Source organism: Vanessa cardui, chromosome 21 (assembly GCF_905220365.1).
Source record: "Vanessa cardui chromosome 21, ilVanCard2.1, whole genome shotgun sequence".
Lineage (NCBI taxonomy): Eukaryota > Metazoa > Arthropoda > Insecta > Lepidoptera > Nymphalidae > Vanessa > Vanessa cardui.
The window spans coordinates 9,114,739-9,135,788 of NC_061143.1; the positions used below are offsets into that span (position 1 = coordinate 9,114,739).

The 21,050-nt window shown below is 34.1% G+C and overlaps 1 protein-coding gene across 3 annotated transcripts in view; it reads left to right on the forward strand.

Moving 5' to 3' along the window:
* Positions 1-21,050, forward strand: part of LOC124538723 (rho guanine nucleotide exchange factor 17) — a 139,670-nt gene that overhangs the window by 37,764 nt on the left and 80,856 nt on the right. For 2 of the 3 annotated variants that reach the window (XM_047115882.1, XM_047115883.1), the window contains exons 2-3: positions 16,424-16,529; positions 17,424-19,449. In XM_047115882.1, coding sequence (XP_046971838.1) covers positions 16,468-16,529; positions 17,424-19,449 — 2,088 coding nt within the window. In that variant the 5' untranslated portion in view covers positions 16,424-16,467. Of the gene's footprint in view, positions 1-16,423; positions 16,537-17,423; positions 19,450-21,050 lie in introns of all 3 variants that reach the window. The other variant, XM_047115884.1, reaches the window with a different exon arrangement.

Sequence of the window (21,050 nt, forward strand, 5' to 3'; positions counted from 1 at the left end):
ACGCTTCTTCAGGGTTGGTGGTTACATGTGAAATTAGACACATGCAGGTTTCCTCACGACGTTTTCCTTCACCACCGAGTATAGTATGAAAATTATACAAATTAATGACATGAAAATTCAGAGGTAGCCTAGGTTTAAATCCGCAATCATCTGGTTAGATGTGTGATCTAACTAAAGCTATAGAAGAGCAAAAGATGAAATATATATCTCTCTTTAATAAAAATCGTGACTAATTTTGCCTATTGACACTTTGTCAGTTAACAAATGTTTCTTAATTATAATTTTATTCGGTAACTGTTATTAAATCTTTTCGAATTAGCGAGTTCGATTCATAAAATGTAGGTTAATCAATATGTGCGCGCGCGCATGACTGATGGACCCAAATTGTAGAAAATTGAATAAACATATTAATCATTGTACATTTGTAAATAAATGTATAGAAAATTTTCAATATTGTTTAGATTTAAGTATTTTAGGATTCCGCAAAAAATATGTCGTAAATTATGAGAAGATTCGCAAGATATCTCTTTTTACCATATGTTATATAATAAACTAGTTGTCAAACTGACACTCATCTATGGTTGATCTTATTCTGACATTTAAAGCTGAATAATTTCGAGCAATCCGAGTATATTTATCGAATTAGATGCGGTTAAGTTCCTTTTTTAAATGTACATATATCTATCTCTTTTTGACTGAAGCTTAACGGAAAGTAGCCGTTTGTTTTGGAAATATTATAACAGCGCACAAAAAGGTGCTCTGTCAAATTCGAGTCTCTAAATTTCGATGAAAAAGACTATCCGATAATACGTGAGACTGACTAGGATTTAAATCAATACCTTAATGTAGCTTTAAGGACCTTGTGAGCGTAAGACAACTACGACAGTAGTTATCCTTTTTTTTGGCTATCTACAGGCACGTCTAACTATTGAACATGTTCAAATTATAGATCAATACGATAAACACAGGATAGCGAGATTGGTGGTAGGGCTTTGTGCAAGCCCGTCTGGGTAGGTACAACCCACTCATCAGTTATTCTACCCGCAAACAACAGTACTCAGTATTATTGTGTTCCGGTCTGAAGGGTGAGTGAGCCAGTGTAACTACAGGCACAAGGGACATAACATCTTAGTTCCCAAGGTTGGTAGCACATTGACGATGTAAGGAATAGTTAATAATTCTTACAGCGTCAATGTCTATGGGCGATGGTGACCACTTTCCATCAGGTTGCCCATATGCTCGTCCGCCAACCTATATCATAAAAAAAATAAATAAGAATCAGTCAACTTCTGAATTGCGGGTTGCTGCTGAGCATTTTGTGATAGAAATGTTTGGGGATTGCTTTAGAAATTCGCATCCCGAATTTAAGGTTGGAGAAGGGGTGGGGGGCAAGGGGGGGGTGATATAGTACCTACACCACCACTCCCCCCGCGCGGAAATCAATAGTTTTTTTTTTTCAATTTTTGAATTTCAATACTAAAATCATCAAAATTCGTACTGTTAGTTAAATTTTGGAAGGTGAGAGATATAAAATTCCAATTATTGGTATACAATGTGATTTCTGGCGCTGCGAAACAATAATAGATATATTTTAGAAATTTATTCGAACCATTTATCTGTATATATACTTGACTACATTTAATAATGAGAAAAATAGATCTTTTTTTATATTTTAATATGTCGCGGCGCCACATGTATTCTATTATCATGTTCGTAAAATCTTCTGGGTGATTATTATTTTCTTTATAAAAGAATCACTTCACTACAAAATTAAATTAAATTTTTACATGTTTTTTTTTTTACTATAAATTAACGTAGTATTTGTTGGAATATAAAACAGAAAAAACCTAATAAACATAAAAATAATGATTTAAGGTTAATTATAATGTAAAATATCGATACGTTACACGTAACTTTAAACGCGCATTAAAAAAAAACTATGGATTTCCTCGGGTTGGGAGTGGTAAATTTCGAGAGAGGGGAGCAACCCCTTTAAGAAACAACCCCTACTATCATCAAATTCGGGATGCGAATTTCTAATGCCGACCCAATATTTGCTCAATTTTCATTAGTGTGATTGGAATCCAGGCAATAGTGACAGACATCCCAGCTATGTGAGACCAGCAGGACATAATAAACCGATTTTATTTCACCCAACCTTCAAAAAGCATAAAAAATATTTGAATGAATAATAAAAGCCGACCTTAAACATGAACAGGGCGACGGTTACACATGATTTAAAAGCGTGAACTTTAAAAGATCTCCTCCCATACAATTGACGATCGATTATAATCGAAATGCAAGTGACAGATGACAGATCTGAAGATTTAATGTTATTCATTTGCAATAATAAAATCTCTCGCGACAGCACATTATTATCTGCTTTTAATACGTCCGTGGGTTTAAAAAGTTCAAAACTTTTAATGATAAATTGGGTATAATGCGTTTACGCATGCGTGTTTCGACCGTATCTGACTGCTGTTTAATCTTCGCGTGCAATATATTTTTTCATGTGTAATGTAATACCAAGAAAATAAAATTCATTTCGGGGTAATTTTAGAACGCATTTGTTACGCAGAGAAAATCTAATTTACGATTACAACAACAACAACAGCCTTTGAATTCCCACTGCTGGGCTAAAGGCCTCCTCTCCCTCCCTTTGAGGAGCAGGTTTGGAACATATTCCACCAAACTGTTCCAATGCGGGTTGGTGGAACATACATGTGGCAGAATTTCTATGAAATTTGTCACATTCAGGTTTTCCTCATTATGTTTTCCTTCACCGCTGAGCACGAGATGAAATATAAAGACAAATTAAGCACATGAATCAGCGGTGCTTGCCTGGGTTTCAACCCACAATCATCGGTTAAGATGCACGCGTTCTAACCACTGGGCCATCTCGACTCATTACGATTAATTGAATTAGAATTTCTCGTACATTTCAAGAGTGTTTCATACAAGATGTATATGTGCGATACACGTGTCTAAAAAGGCATATTAATTGAATATACTGGCTTTTAAGTATTTTTAGATCAAAAGAACTTAAAACAAAACTAGTCGACTTTATTATCTTAGTGTGACAGCTGTACTTGATACTAACCAAACTTCATCCGTTACTAGGTGCGTTTATTTAGTGACCAACTGTTAACCACTTTTATTTTCGAGAAATAAATATCTAAATGGTACAAGGGTCTAAATGTAATCTGGATTATCTGAGCCCTTCCGGTAATTCGCTTTGCTTTAATGTGGTTGTATCCTCAAACCTATTATGTTGTTTTCATATATTTATTATATATATAAGTAATTTTTAAATTTTACAAAATTTATGTTTTTGAATTTTTTAATAGAAACAATACAGTTCGATACTAAAAATATGATTATTTATGAATAAATGAAGTAAAAATCATTTATTGACATAAGAATTAACAACATAAAATGCTTTAATATAGACAAATATGAACTAAAACTAGTTACTGTATAAATCTTGACCGCGTGGTAGTGAATAAATTCTTTAACATACTTACAAAATCGTGGCGGTTTCGACAGTGTTTTAACACTTCCATTTTAACAAAATTAAAAATTAAACACTCATTAGTATTTTAATACATCCAGACGGTGACAATCAATGTGTTTTCTAACACTTACTGGCGTCGAGTATTAGCATTAAAAAGGCCTACCGAAAGTTAAATTTATTCATTAAAATTAATAAATTACCATTTGTCCGACAAATGTCGTATCTAATTAATTTCGCATAAATAATTAACCAGATTCACGAAATAAGAATTTTTATTATAAAGGGTTAGTGGTATTTCTAAGAAATAAACTGTTAAATTATTTAATCGTAATATTGTTAATGCGAAAGTAGTTTTTTGTAAATTAAGCAGCTTTAAGCGGCTGAATGGTTTTGGATGACATTTTAACATAAATGATACGAAATATTTAAATCGTTTAAAAAGCGCTTCAATTGTATTAACGATTTTTAAAATGGTATCGGTTGTGGTCGGTAAATTTGGCCAGCATGGTAAGTGGTCTCGAACATATTATTGGTGCTTTAGAAACCCTACCCATAACATCGCTAATGCGACACCAACGTTGGAAATTAATTGGACATTGGTTGTTATTTGTATATTGGTATGATATGCTCATCATCACCTATCACCTATCAAACCGGAATACTACATACTAAGTACTGCTGTCTGCAGGTAAATATGTGATGAGCTGGTGATGGTTGGTACCAACTTAAATGGGTGTGCAAAAAAAGATATAGAGTAAAGTAAGTAACCCAATAAGTCTTTAGAAGATTTCAGAACTCGAAAGCACATCCATAGAAATCTTTATTTTTTAAAAGTTTTGGATGCATTATCCGAATAACCTTTCGATTTTATCATAAACAAATAAAATTATTGTTTAATGAAACGTTAAAATTCATTACAATTATAATAATTAATACAATGACATTTCGTTTATAAATATTTTCTGACAATAAATAAAATGAAATCGCTACAAATAAAGTGCATTGATATTTATAAATTTTCATTAATTATTCTATACCGTATAAGTAAAAGCAGTTCGGTTAATTATACCATATTATACCAAATTGGGCTAATAGCATATCCCAGTACCACTTAATTAAAAAGATAAGGAGAAAAGTAATGGGCGTTAAATATAATAATCTTTTGAGGAAGAGTTAAGAAAATGAATATTTTAATATGAATACCGTAAATAGCTATGATGCGAGAGATTATTTTTAAAGATCCCTTTTTATCTATATTTAGATAGAAAAACAATTAAATTGAATTATCTGTCTGTGATTTCAAAATAATTGCTCTTTTTTAAGTGTTTCGGGTTCTTCTTAATGGGAGAGGAGGCCTTAGCCCAGCAGTGGGAAATTTACAGGCTGATACTGTACTGTACTGTATGTCCTATTTTGACATTTTTTTTTATCTATCCGTTTGTCCGGCGCCATTTTCAAAACGAGAAAATAATTATGATTTTTATTTCATGTCAAGTAATATATTTTTTTACCCATACCTATACGTTGAGACATAAAGTTCCAATACGACATTATTTTTTTTATCATTAAAATCATAAATGACAATTTAATATTGGATTCGAATTCACGAAGATTTTTTTTTATAACTTCAATCATCAAATATTATTCAATGAGCAAAGACTGCTCTCGACTTTATCCAAGACTTAGAGATCATAAAAGTTTATTATGAAACTGCAGTCTTGTTTAATGTTATTGTGTTAACATCTCAACACTTGATCCTAAACCAATGGCCGATAATTTTTAAGATAAATGATACATTGTTTTTGTTTTGATTGGAAAATTTGAGTGTGTACGAAAATAGTTCTCAAAGCTATGAAAGAAATATTTAAATACGTGCCGGTGTACACACTACTCGACCACTGAGGCCGAGTTATCATGGGTAAGACACTCCCGGGTTTGATTTCCGGCCAAGAGGATGTAGAAAAAGTTCATTAGTTTTCTATGTTGCCTTGGTTCTTGGGTGTTTGTGGTACCGTCGTTACTTCTGATTTTCCGTAATTCGCAAGTGCTTTGGTTACTTACATTGGGATTAGAGGAAATAGCGTAAATAGCGTCGTTGTTAACGAAATAAAGATTTCCTAATTTAGGAATTCTAGAATCATCTATAGATATGGTTGGGTCTGTGCAACCCATCATGGTTTGTACCACTTCGTCAATATTCCACAGTCAAACAGTAATCTAATCATAGCTTAGTCTGACTAAAATTACAAATGCTATAATAATTATTTGTTTTTTTGTAATTCTTTCATTACTGAATCATATTGTCTTAATTACTCTATCATATACAGGCTACGTTCATACGTGAACCTTTAGCTAAGGATGGAAACTAATATAATAATAATATGGACTTTATATATATATATATATATATATATATATATATATATATATAACTCACCGTTTTGTCCAACAATGTGCCCATATAGAACTGTAATTAATACCATATATATGTATATGTAAGTATGCTATCCAAGACAGATCGATATTCAACATACGTGCCAATAACGAAATTGAGCAATTAGTATAGTACGACACAAATTAGATGTAGCATCGGAAAATGCAATGGAATGAAAATAAAACCGATTACTGCCGATTTACACAACCAATAGAAATAGCTCCCTATCGCGCCATTCGACGTTATTCGTCGCTATAGATTCACGCGTCAGAGAAAGCAAGTGCATGTAAATCGACGCGTCAAATTGACGAATATATTAGGTCATATGATATTACAAGTTATTACGTTTGTGCAAAGATCATATTCGCGTGAGAAATAAATATTGATAATTTGAGATAGGGTACTCAATTCGTAAGTGATCGGTTTTACGAATTTTGCCGATGCGACATCTAAGTTGTGTCGTACTATACATACATTCAATCACAGATCAACATTTGGCAAACGTTTTACATTTAAGCATTCTTTATGACATGGTCCCAATTACGTGTCAATATTTTCCATGCAATAGTTGTTTTGGCGATTTTTCGATGGAATATATTGGCACACTTCACAACATTTCTTGGTGGCAGGGCTTTGTGCAAGCCCGTCTAGGTAGGTACCACCCACTCATCAGTTCTTCTACCGCCATATAACAGTACTCAGTATTATTGTGTTCCGGTTTGAAGGGTGAGTGAGCCAGTGTAACTACAGGCACAAGGGACATAATATCTTAGTTCTTAAGGTTGGTGGCACATTAATGATGTAAGGAATAGTTAATATTTCTTACAGCATCATTGTCTATGGGTGATGGTGACCACTTACCATTAGGTGGCCCATATAGGGGCTTTGTGCAAGCTATTTGTAAAGTTGATCTTATCATATATTCTTCTACCAAGCAATAGTAATTAGTTTGATGTAACCCAGATTAACTACAAGCTCAAAGGATACCTATAACAATTAACAGAACAGTTCCCAAGGTTGGTGGTGCTTTGGCAATGTAAAAAGGGTATTTTTCTTTATCTCGCCAATCACTGAGGTGTGACCACTTACACCTATCATGTGTCCCTTTAATACCTGTGTTATAAAAAAGTTTTCAACCTAAATTGGAACATAATTATGTCATGTATGATAAGATAATATTAAAATTAATACTCTAATTTGGGGCTAGCAACCAAACACATGATGATTTTTTCTTGGCAATATATTAGTGACTCATTGGCGATTTCACAAAAAAGTATACTATTTTCGTGCTATAAAAAACTTCCTTTATTTCTATTTTTATAAACAATATACGATAATATAAATTGAAATTAAATATGGTAACATCTGGTGTACAGTCACCTAAAGTCGGTAACAGTGAAATTGTCCATTAGTATAAGAAAAAATACGTTATAAATTATGAAATTAAACCTTAAGGTTATCTTGTCGTCAATAGGCGTATTTTAAACACTTATATTGTAAGAAGAAGCCCAGTGGATACATGAATCCAAACCGCTAAATCTAAGTTCAAACCTGGAACAAGCACCATTGAATTAATGCATACTTTGTTACAATTCACATCTCGTGTTTAGCAATGAAGAAAAAAGTTGTAACGTAACGTGGTAACGTGCACGTTTTAGTGATGAATCTTCCACATATCCAGCTAAACACATTGGAGTAGCGAGGATGAGTAACCTCGAAACCATCTCCTCAAAAGGAAGAAGGGACTGTGCCCAATAGTGAGGCTTTAACAGGCTGTTATTACTTATAATGTTAAATTGATGATATTTCATCTGTTCGAGGAAACAAATATATATTTGAAAGATAGACTTCGAGACTGATTTCACTATGAAATAATCTTAAATCGCAATGAAGAGTCAATAGAGCAATTGGCTTACGGGTCGTCTAGCAATGAAAAGCAGCAAGGTCGATCCTGACCCCTTGGGCTATAGTCGTCCCCAACTGCAGACACTAGTGATAAAATTTAAAAAAGGGTTAAATATTATAATATTAGTAATTACTTAATTAATTTAAGGCATAAGCAATACATTCATTGACTCACATGACAATTTTCCGAATTTGAGAATCGTCACTTAATGCAATTAACGTCAGCTTACGGATTAGAAACTCAAGACTTACCCATTTATAGATGTTCAATTGTTTTATTTAATTTTGCTTAGATAAAGAGATAAATATTCGAACTCTAAAGTAATTAATTCATTTTCAAGTTAATTGTAGCGTAAGTTCAGTTTTTTATATGAAATTTATAATCAAGTCACACTAATCTGTACCGTCAAAAATATATATGCACAGTATACGATGTGACATACGTCTTTTTTTATATGTGGCGTTCTGCCAATTCTTATTTTGACATATTCGTTTTTTATTAGGTTATGCACCTTATTAACACGTTATTCTATTTTAAAACGTCACGACCAGCCACACGGTCTCGGGCGCGTTGGCAAATATTGGCTTTATACCTACGTCCATTCTCAAAGTACGTTTGGTGAAAATTATTACCGGGACTAAGTGTTGATGGATGTTTCCGCCCACAGAGGTTTTATTTTGATTTTTTTATTGCTTTTGTCACTTTGTAGTGGGTGTTCTGAAGACGTTATTTCAGGGATAATGTCTTCACTAACCGTTAGTTTTCCAATTTCCATTATCTTTATATATTAATAGCGTTAGGTATTTTTGTTTCAGCGATTATGATAGCTGCACGCAGTGGCGTAGCTAGGTGACTAAGGGCCCCGGTGCATAGAAAAAGAATTGGGCCCTTACCCCCTCTTTATCTAATAATTACCTTTTATAATTATAGATACCAAATAAGAAATCTTGTGCGCAGGGTTATGATTTTCTAGCTTCAGAAGCTTAAGGTTTAGTTTAGAGGGCCCCCTGAACTCCAGGGCCCTGGTGCACTGCACCACCTGGCCCTACGATAGCTACGCCACTGGCTGCACGTAAGTATCGGTTAAAGTCCCATTTTGAAGAGCTCTATCCGTAACTATGCAGATAATTAAAGTAATTATAGAGCGGAAAAACTGTGTAAGAAAAAAAAGTATGAAAACGTAAACGTTATAACGAAAATAATGTATACAAATTTATATTAAAAAAAAAAAAAACATTTAAAAGAGGTTTTATCATTTTGGCTCCAAATGGCTTGTAGTTTATGGTTAAATTAAACTCAAACCTGTTATAGGTTTCGAAATTCAAATTGATAGTCAATTTTATTATTGCAACGAATTTATTTTACCCTGCTTACAATAGTAAACTATAAACTTAGGATAAAGCGCTTTAACCCCGTCCAGACGATTTGTCCTTCTCTTTTCTTTCTCTCTGTCTCTTTCTAATAATATTAATAAATAAAAAAAGGTATATTATTCGATACAAGATTTTGTACATGATAAAAAAGCGTGGAATTAATACCTGTTAACTTCCAGGCAGGATACATTATATACATATATAAAATTTTATTTTTTAAATTTTGAAAAAGAGTTACTACTGAGTTCCTTGCCGGTTCTTCTCGGTAGAATCTACTTTCCGAACCGTGGCTTGGTGGTAGCTTCACTTAATTGTTAAATGACGATTCAAAAGTGCTTGTAAAAGCCCGCTTGAATAAAGTTTATTTTGATTTTGATTTTTGGCAATCAAATTTGACCTTGACCTTATCCTTAGTACATATTGCGTTCTAAAACGCTTCAGTTTAATAATCTTAGTATGTAGATAGTTTCAAGAATGTCGTCATATCAGTGGCTTGTATCAAAATACACCACAGCGTATATTAACAAGATGCTCGTGTGAGTCACCCCTATTTTCAAACGAAGTTTTTAAAAAAAGAATATCTTGTACTTTTCTAACAGTTCAAACTAAATCCGAATGAACTTACTTTACTGTGATTGTGAGTGTAATTTCAAAAGTGTGTTCGAAACAAATTGGTCACATTATTATAAGAAAAAATTATATTACTTACAGAAGGTGTGTTTATAATCGAGGCAAGATGCCTAGTGGCTAGAGTGCATGCATCTTAACTGGTGATAGCGAGTATAAACTCAGGAAAGTAGAGCTGAATTTTCATGTGCTTAATTTGTTTTTTCAATTCATCTCCTGCTAAACAGTGAAGGAAAACATGGTGAGAAAACCTGCATGTGGCTAATTTCAAATTCTGCTACATTTGTGTCCACCAACCCAAATTCAAGCAATGTGGTGAAATAATTAAGCTTAATAATCGAGTATCAATTGTATGCAATGTCGCGTGGTTTTTTAATATTTGAACAAGTTTTACGATATTTTTTTTTAATTATAAAAAATTGTACCCAAATTGTAAAGAAATATTGTATTCTGCATATTTTTAACCTCAAACAGCTAAAATAGCTAAAATAGTAATGACCTTTGTATTTAAGTATAGTTTCCAACTGACAAAATAAAGTACAGAATTAAAATCATAACAAACCCAGTATACCACATTTTTAAATATCTTTAGCATGTTTTTTAAGAAAGTTTTCCTTCCCCACCGAACACGAACTAAACAATTATTCAAACACCCATACAACCTCATATACCTGGTACGCAACCTGCAACCTTCGCTGAGCAATCACGTGATTTAACCACACGAGCATTTCAGCTCCGAATTTGCTTAAATAATTTATACCGAGTAATGTCCAGTTAACATGGTATATATATACATAGTCACATATATGATACGAGAAGTTTATTTTACGAGGAAATCTAGACTAGAACGTATCGCAGCTGACAACTGTTCTAATGTTACAAGCACAACTCGACTCTTAGCATAAACAGTACATTTCGCTAGGATTACCATACGTTTGGATACATTGCAGGATACGTCCATGTCTAAAGCATTTGAGATTTTTGTAAGACGTTGTTATACCAAAGAAAACTTGTGATTTAACGAAACACTCGAAGACTCCTTTGAAACTTACTTATTTTTAATGAAGTTTGAAATTACTTCCTTTTTTTTAAATCGACGCAATCAATTGTATCATTTAAAATATGAAATTAATAGAAAATATGTTACTTTGTGAATTGTGCCTTGCCTGTACATGTAATTAAATTTCCAAATATCCCTTCATGCTACATGCACTGCTATATAAAATACTAACGACCCGTCCCTTCTTCTTTGTTTTATTAATAATATATTTAAATGAAAGCTACATGTAATGTAAACCTTCCTTATGAATCATTTTGTTTATTAGCGAGAACCGCATTCAAATTCTTTCAGTAGTTTTCGAGTTTATCGCGACCATACAGACACACGGACGCGGCCTGGGGACTTTGTTTTATAATGTGTTGTGATAGTGATAAGTCATTGCAGTATAGTACTATCGAGTGGGAGTTAGTTTCATTTGAAGTGCCATGTCAGTGAAAAGGGCTAATCCTTCAAAACGTATTGGCTATTGTTAGACTAATAGCCCTGCGACGCGTGACGACTTCATTGCTCAACTCAGCTCACGCAGTTAAGTCATTGCGTACGAAACTTATTTATATCGACTCAACTTGTTTATTGTGTTATATTACTTACTAGTAGACGCCCGCGACTTCACTCCCGTTTAAGATATTAGGCAAAAAAGTAGCCTATGTCCTTTTTTGGAGTTTATATTTGCTTCATACCAAATTTCATGAAAATCGGTTCAGAGAGTGGTCGTGAAAGAGCAACAGATAGACAAACAAAGTTACTTTTACATTTATAATGTTAATATAGATTGCACCAAAATACGAAAAAATGAGAGAATTGTTTTAGTACTTTTTTGAGATCCGTTTGCAATACTGCGCTTAACTGAGCAAACAGGTTTGCACAAATAAAAAATATTGTTTTGTTAATACGAGTAGTAATATTTATATAAATTTATTAGAATATTATTGTTATGTATATATTGAATTTTTTTGTTCACGTACCTAGGCCGTTTTATACATAGTTAAGTTCATATTATAACGATTATAATGTGTTAAAATAACTATACGTACTATGATCGTATATGAAATCAACATGAGATTTGATTTGAGGGTCATTGAACCTTCCAAATGTTTACAGAAGTATTATTTTATTATAATATTAAGCTTTTAATTGAACGTCATTATTTTTTGCTAAATCTTGACAAAATATTATCATTTTTCACTGTTTTGTGAAATATGTTTACATAATCTGTGGTCTGCGGCAGTTTCGACCGCATCGCAAGGACGTTCTATATTCGATCTTATATAATGTTACAAATTAAAAAAAAAAACGACTTTAATTTTATGGAAATTTAAATTTCGATTGTGTCTTTTATGGCGGAAGTACACTACCCAATATATGATTAAAATAAAAGTTTGTTTGAAGTAGAACAGATTGCACCTTCTGTAAACAGAGATAAAATAAAAAAAGAGGTTTTATGAGATTCCAGGTTGCAATTAAGTTGCTTTCGCTATATATTATAATATTAAATGAAAAACACATAAAAATAATTAAATGTCAACGAATAAAATTATTATTAAAATATCGTGTGAAATAAAACAAGATAAACGTAAAAAAATATTACATAAAATCGTTTAAAAAGCGGCGCCGACGTAATCACAATTAACGAAACGACGACTGCTGTTTCTTTATAGATGAATAATTAAAAGTGTCATTTTCGACCATAACAATTCACAGGGAATTTAAATCAACGTAAAACACAATTTGCAAAATTAGTTCAATAACCTGTAAAAACGGCAACGCCGCGCGGCAGAGCGTACGTTAATAATGAAATAGAATTAATCATAGAAAAATGTAATGTAACTGATATAATATATTTATTCAAAAGTATATTTAAAGCTTAATTCAAAAGTTTATCTTGATTATAAATTTATGATCTCATCAAAACATTAATGGGAATACCCAACACCAATTCCGGTAGTGCATACAGATTTGACATTCACGTTATTGTAGTGTGCGGAAGTTTGGTGACAGAATATAATCGGAACTGTCATCTTGCCCTTGGTTCGCTTACGAAGCAACACTCGTTGTAAAATTAAAACATAATTGATTCCAACGAGGCTTAAGTACGCGATAAATTAAAATGATATGGTGCTACGAAATATTTTTTCGTAATTTGCTTTTTAGCATCTTAAATGTAAATTAACTATATTGAAATACAAACAAACTTACTTACAAAATTAGCCTTGAATAGAGGTTCGTATTTTTTTAAATCTTAAAGTACTATAGACTAAAGTAATAACTGATAATATTAAAAAAAAAACGTAAAATCTCTGTCGTTAAAAACTTTGAAAATATTTTTATTTCTTATCAGTATTATTATTAATAATGATAGTTGCTGGCCATTTAGAATACGTTCGCGTGTTATAAGAATTTCATTTACTCCCCGATTGCAGCCTAAGATATTTTCTAAGTTAATGACTCAACATATTCATAATTTTATAATGCATAAAAATGATCGTGCATAGTTTTTGCTTAATATAAAATTAATAGTCGTAAAGAGTTTAATATTATGTAGCTTTAAATTTCACCTTTTAAATATTATAATTATAATATCAGTGTCAAATAAAAAAATCATAAAAAAATAAGAAAGTTTAATAGAAATTCAGCTTTTAAATTTTGAAATAAGAAATAAATAATAAATAATTACATTAAATATAGTTTGTACAAAAAAATACGATGTATTTATTTTATTTAAAACATATCATATTTAAAACATAATCGACTTGACTTTTTAACGTGTTCGCTTAACACCGAATTAATAGTCATAAAAAGTTTTATATCTTAAAATAATATATGATTCGAAATTTAAAAAGCAACACAAATGTTCATGTCGATTTAAAAGATCGAATAAATCACTCCCAATCTGTATAAGGCACATACGATTTTAAAACAATATATTTCGAATACATTTTATTGGTCGGTGAATGCGTTTCACGTAAGATTATTGTTAATTCTCCAATCTGAAATGGTAATATAAATTGTAAGTGAGAGTGTTTTTTTCCGCCTCTAAAAAACTATACATTAATACTGATAAAGGGTTTATTTTTCGAAGTAATATCACTTGAGAGATTTATCGCAGCCAAGAATCTGTGTGATACGTACATACTTCTCAGTTCGACTAAGTTGATTGTGATTTCTGGGTTCTTATTCTGAACATGACTTAGATCAATATTGTCCGTTTTCATACAGCACATAATAGTGACTTTTAAATTTAGTAGTCTAGTTTTAAGTACGTGTAGTCTCTACCGCGAACTAATTCGTCAAGGGAATCGAAATATCCATTATTATTTATATTTATGCGATGTCAATCGTGTTCTTTATTCAAATTTCGAATAACACGAACAATAAGATCGATTTTTTTCTTTATAACATTTGTATTTGAATTTTCTGAACTCCATAAAACGACATCTAGCGTGTAATAATCTAACTTTCGGGCTTTCCCGCCCGCCCAAAGTTTACGAAAAACGCAGCAAGTTTCCATTGCATTCCTACAGATGTCGCCACAAGTATTTTTTTTACGTAAAGCAAAATCAATCATTTATACCGTTTTTTATAGCAAAAATATCTTCTAGCATTAATAATAATGTATCGAACTATACACTTCTGTACATATTAAAACACTTTTTTTTAATAATAACATAGCTGTAACAACAGTTAAGGGATATAAAATAAACTGTTTTTAATATAGTTTACTATTTGAACAAAATCAAATATTAATCGAATTGACTAAAAAAAGGACTAATGGCTTTAATGCTGAGGGTTTAATTGAATTGATAAAAATTTTACTTATATTCACTTGTTTTGTATAAGCTTATATTATAAATATATCCATTTGTATATGCTATAATATACTTTATTGTACATATACATAATGTACAGAAATTTTATACTAAAAAGACAAAATTAAAAATAAAAATATTTGACGTATAACGGGCAGACTAATGCCTAATTAGCCATTTCTTCCAGACAACCTAATCTGAGAGAGATTTTTAAAAACGTAGGCGGTGCGACCTACATACAAATATTTACACACTAATATTTACATTTAATACATATACAAATAAATATGAATATATAATATTACTTTAATACACCAATAAATATTTTAAGACAGTACCATATTACTAGGAGCTTAATTCAAGTAATTTAATGTATTACTTAATTAAAATTACACATAAATTTGAGAAGGAAAACATCGAGAGAAAAACCTGCATTTTTACTACTACTGACAAATTTACCAAATGTAACAATAAGGCCGGAACTACACAACTGTTTATAGAATTAGAGTTCATATAAAAATAATTATTTTTATGTACAAGTAAAGACCATAAACCATAACACAGAGTGAATGAAGAGATGAATGCGTGTTAAAAAAAATTACTAGCATACGCTTTTTTCCTTTTGTTCTCATTATTGACATTTAATGAGATTTTGTTTTCATCAGCCTTACGTACATATGTATGTTTAAAAAAATACTTACCGCTGTCTGTCCCTATGTATGCTTAGATCTTTAAAATACGCAACGGAATTTGAAGCCTTTTTTTTATAGATAGAGTGATTCGAGAGGAAGGTTTTTGATAATACATGGACAATATAGTAAAGAAACAAGAAACATTCTGTAGTATGTTTAGTACCAGTATTGCACCCGTCGAGTCGGGTCGCTAATATTATGATATAAAAAGGTTGCACTGAATCCACACTCAATACTACCTTATTGTTTACATTCCAAAATGTATTACCATGTTCATAGTAATGCTATTGTATAAGGGTATGTTTATTACAGTTTTACAGAAGGGCTGAGCCATTTTACCAGCCAGCCATTTTTTAACCAGCTGTTTGTAGATAGTTTTTTTGATAGAGCTATTTGTAATCATCTTAGCCCAATGGTTGGATAAACATTGGTGGTGTTGGTTTGGCTTGGTTGTAACAAGTAACATTGGGTACGAAAATTTCGGTAACCGATCCTTTTAAGTATATGTAGCAATTAATGAATGAAAGAAAAAAGTCCTGCTTTATTGTCCCATTTAATGTCCCGCGGGCGGCATTGTTGCGGGACATCAAAGGATTCGCGCAATCTTTGTGATATGTGATTCTTGGTTGTAATATAATTATGATTTTAAATTATGATTGTAAATATATTTCCGGTTCATTTCTGGTTTTTATAATGCTTTTGTAAATATAATGGTTTTGACTGTTTTGCTTGGATGATTTAAAAATAAATGGTTTTTCTGATCTTTTATTGCAAGTTTTAATGTAATTCCATCTTATCCCATGAATCATTTTTAGAATATTTATTCATCCCAGTAAAATTTTCTAATTTGGTACAATTTCATTCTATTAAAATATTTATTTTGTCGGTTAATTTAATCTAATTCGAAAACGGCTCATATCAATCGATATTTATCAAAACAAATAACCTTTAAGCCTTTATAAAAAGTTATAATGTAATTTTCCGCTATAACTTATATTATTGTTGTTTCAGATGACCGTGTAGGTGCGCGCATTATGCGCGGTGTCACGTGATCAATGGCGACCGCGCGCCCGCGTTCCCCCCAAGATGGCGTCCGAAGACGACGCGACTTCTCCAGGTCCCCTGTATTTACCGATTTTCTCTTATTTTCTTTAATTAATGCAAGGTCATACTTACAACATTGATTTAGCGAGAGTGTGACCTTATCTTTTTGAATATTTATTATTTTTAAACAACGGTTTTTCTAGTTGTAACTATGTTTCGATAAATATTTATAAATTGTTTATGTAATTCAATGAGACTGAAATCTTTGCGAGACGCGTGAGTAAACATAAAATAAATAAAATGAAACATTTTTATTTGCCCGTAGACATATAAGACGTCGGAAAGTCAGCTAAATAGCAGCATGTCTGAGTCAGTGCATTAAGTATAAATACATCAATAAAGATATTTTACGTGTAGGCAGCGTGGAGGTGTATTCACGTCTCCTCTATTTGCTCACTCATTAAGTACAATTTGCCTTTCCTCTCAGCTCCAATTGTGTTTCAAGGAATTCAATAAATATAATAACATAAATTAGTCCTCTGCAAAAAGATACGACATGTAAACATTGTTACGAGGTCGCGTATCGCCGAATTGCCAACGTCCGCCTATTTATACACGAGGCGTCTTCCGTCTGTCTGTCTGCCACCTGCTGTCTTCTCGCAAATACCTCGCAAATTCAATTCTTGGGCATTCATTCCTGATAGTATCCGTAGCATCCTACTTCATAATTTCAAGTTCACTTATATCTATGTCTTTCCGTCTAACGTCCATAATGGCTCTTCAAAGAAAAGCGCAGATTCGAATCATCTGCTCCGATATAACTCTTCGTCGGAGTGGGTCGCGGGGAATCCTCCCGGAATTCAGCGGCGAGTTGCGGGGGAAGCTGGCCCGCTCTAAATCCGTCGCACTCGCCGCCCAACCGCTCGGCGGGTTACACGTTACGCTAAAAATATCGCCGTGTGCGCAGGTCGCCGTACGTGACGCTGGGCGCGGTGCGTTACACCGTTCGCCGCGCCCCGCCACCGCGAGCCTGCCCTTGCCGCTGCTGTTCCGAGGAGGCGGTGGCGGCGTGCCTCGGACGCGCCAAGCCGGACCGCCGCACGCTGGAGCGCTTCCAGCGCCGCCTGGGCCGCGGCGCGCGCGACGAGCGGCCCTCGCGCCACCAGCGCTTGAGAGACCTCACCGAGCGCCTGTTGCCGCGCTCACACACTACTCCCACCCCACCGCCACCGCCACCGCCGCCGCCACCACCGCCGCCTCATTCAGCGCCCGTGTTGCCACCTGTACCACCTCCGCGGTCACGGCATCGCCACAGCCCATCCCGTGGCGTATCTGTTGATCGTTATGATGACTTTGACACTGATAAAATTACCTTAGTTCGCGTAGAGCCACGTTCAATTGTCGGATCTTATGCGCAAAAGACTATACCGTATCGCAGTGCGTCTTTTTCGCAAGGTGACTTTGCGCAGGATAAGTATTATCGGGGGAAGCAACCATCCATTTTCGATTTTGGAAAGCGTACCAAACGAAAAGAAGAAAACGAATCTGTTTCCGGTCGTGATGAGACTACGAGTGTCACTGAGGAAAATGTGACAGAAGGCGGGTCGGTAGCGTCAGTAGATTCTGCGGTCGGTTCGGATGAAGGATTGATTGTGCACGCATCGCCAGCTCCACGTTCTGCACCGCCGGATGCACTTCATAAGCAGCTTGGTGCTCGATCGCTAACGCATCCGCTGCCGCGTCGCGTACCTCCAGTGCGGGAGGAGGGACCGGCCGATGCCGGTGGTAGCCTACCGGTGTTAATGACCCCACGTGTTTTACACGAATTACGTGAAGAAAGTGACGGTTCGCAAGCTGATAGTGCGCAGGCGCATAGTGAAGGCACGTCACCCCTTGAACCCACCCAACCTTTTGCGTTCCCACCTCTTCCTGCTCCTCCAGGCAACGTTTGTGCGAACGTGGACTGTGAATGTGTTAATATTCCTCATCGTAAAGAATCAGCTAGTGAAATTGATAATTCGGTACCGATACCTGTACCTGTATATGAGTGTATAGTGAAACAGTGGTCAAAGGAATTGCCATCGGAGGAAGCTCAGCGTTCAGATGGTGCATCGGATGGTTCTTTGGATCGAGACAAAGAAGACGAAACAATAACCAGTGAACAGGTTGCAAATTTATTAGCTGCTGTACAAAATCCATGCACAGCGGCGCCGATAGGTGCGCGAGAGAGACGTAGGCCTCTAGACAAAACTAAAAGAAGGAAGGGAATCTATATTACCACTGCAAGTGATGATGGTGGTGAAGAAGATCCTCCATCTTCTGTAAACGGATGTAAACGTGAAAGCAGTGACGTTTCTCTTTCAGACATGCGTTTATCAGCAGAGGCTAGAACATCTTCACTACTCGGAGAAAAATCCGACGATTCATGTGCAAATGGACCGCCGAGTCCAAGTGAAGGATCTACACCTATGTGGCCAAAATCAGAAGAACTAAGGGCGAGGCGTGCTCGGTTTTCTCAACAGAGCTCTGATGAAAGAGACGAGGATACTTTTCGAGTGAGACGGAAATACGGAGTTACTTCGCGTGGAGACTCCCCATCTGAAGCAGAGAGCGATTCTTGTTCTCGAGACAGAACTGCATCGCCTTCTCCTTTTAGTCCTTCAGACACTTCAGATGTTGAAGTAAAACGACATCAATTCACAAGAGGTCCCTTTGGAAAGAATTTAGAGGCTCCTTCAAGTCGATCTGTTGAAGTGGGTCGTAGAAGTTTCTCGGATGCAACTGTACCATGTCGAAAAATTAGCGCTGGTGCTGTACCTACCGGTACGAGAACAAAGGGGCCTACGCATGTTAGGGCCACATCTTCGCCTTCAAAACTAGCAGGCGTTAAACCGGGCACGGATTTGTTGGCCGAACTTCTTCGGGGCAGTTCTGAGGCGCTGTCAAACTCTTCGACTTTCGACAACGTGATCTTGACCCTGCATCAGCATAACGTGAGTGTTTTTTTTATTTATATATTAATTTTAAGATCGATTTTAAGTGTACGTTATTTATAGAAAAGTATATTTGGGCTCAGATATTTTCATAAATACGTAGGCTGAATTATGATTTATAATATTAAGAGATCGTTAAATAAATAATATGCAGTGCTTTCCGCAACTTCAATCGCTGCAATGATAGACGTAAGTCACCTTCGCTCATCATATTCGCGGCAAAATCGTTTATAAACTAAATTAATATACTTATCGTGTTTATCTTTGAAAAAAAAAGCGGACGAATATATTTTTATTTCCTAAATTATTTTCTAGAAATTTTCACTCGTCATATATAATAACATAAACAATTTCGGTTACGGTTCCACTTAATCCGAGATCAAATTCATGGTCGGATGTTTAAATACATTACTCGTATTTCCCAGCATTTCTCAGGCCAATGTCGTATGATTCACGCAACAGCTGTTCCAAAAACATTAAAATTTTAAGGGTGATTGTGGATATTAATAGAACGTCGACAGTGAACTTAGCGTTCGGATATTTTACAATTCGGCGGATTTGTCATATTAATTTAATACGTGTCTTTAATTAATTTGACAATTGCTCATTATTTGACAATCATTAATTACGTCGAAACAGTTTCTTTGTTTCTTCTCGATATTCATTAAACTGGATTACTTCTTAAACTATTTTAGTAATAGTGCCTACTATTTAGGATATATTATAAAGTATTTTCAAATATGCGTTCAATTTTTATTGCTTTCCTGTCCGATTTTCCGATGATCTGACATGATGGGCGAGAGTTCAGGTGCGGGAAAATTTGCTTTTCTTGATTTCCAAGCACGTAGGTTTAAACGTTTAACAAGCTTTATCTAGAAAACCACTTTTTATAATTTTGACTCGTAGTTCGAAAATGGGTCACGGGGTGTACAGATTTATAAGCTTACTAGATAAATATACAATAAAACAGTTATTAAACTTATGGTATCCACGTCAAATTATAAGTAACCATTTATAATTTAAATTATAAAGACTTATCTTTATAAATTGTTAACAGTGAACTGATAAGCGATGTTGCAACTTTGTCTTTCCAATGTCAAATCGATGATGGAAGAGAGAGAAAGGTGTTGCACATATCCATGGGCAGTGGTAGTCTTTTTCCATCAGGTGAACATCCTATTCTTTAGCCACCTATAAAAAATATATTTAATGCTTAACCAACATCCTCTGAAAAACGTTGTTAAGTAAGGCTGTTAAAAAATACCTAAGTATTAAGTAATTCAAAGATTGCTATCATTGTAACTCGTATGAAACGTGTACTATATCCAAAAAGTATAAACAATTAATTATAGTAGCACTTTCGCAATTATGATCTCGTTTTTAATTGTCACATTCGCAGAATGAACTGGTAATATTGATTAATTGAATGAATTTTTAATGTCACTTTCTCTTAAATCTTGAAAGTTTTTTTAAGTAAAGGATTGGTATTTAAACGTTGAAGGTCAATTTATTTTATTACGTAAAGATATTTAAAATTTAATATCTTGGGTACGAATGAAATCAACAAGCTTGTGAAACTTTTTAAGATCGCAGATATTAAA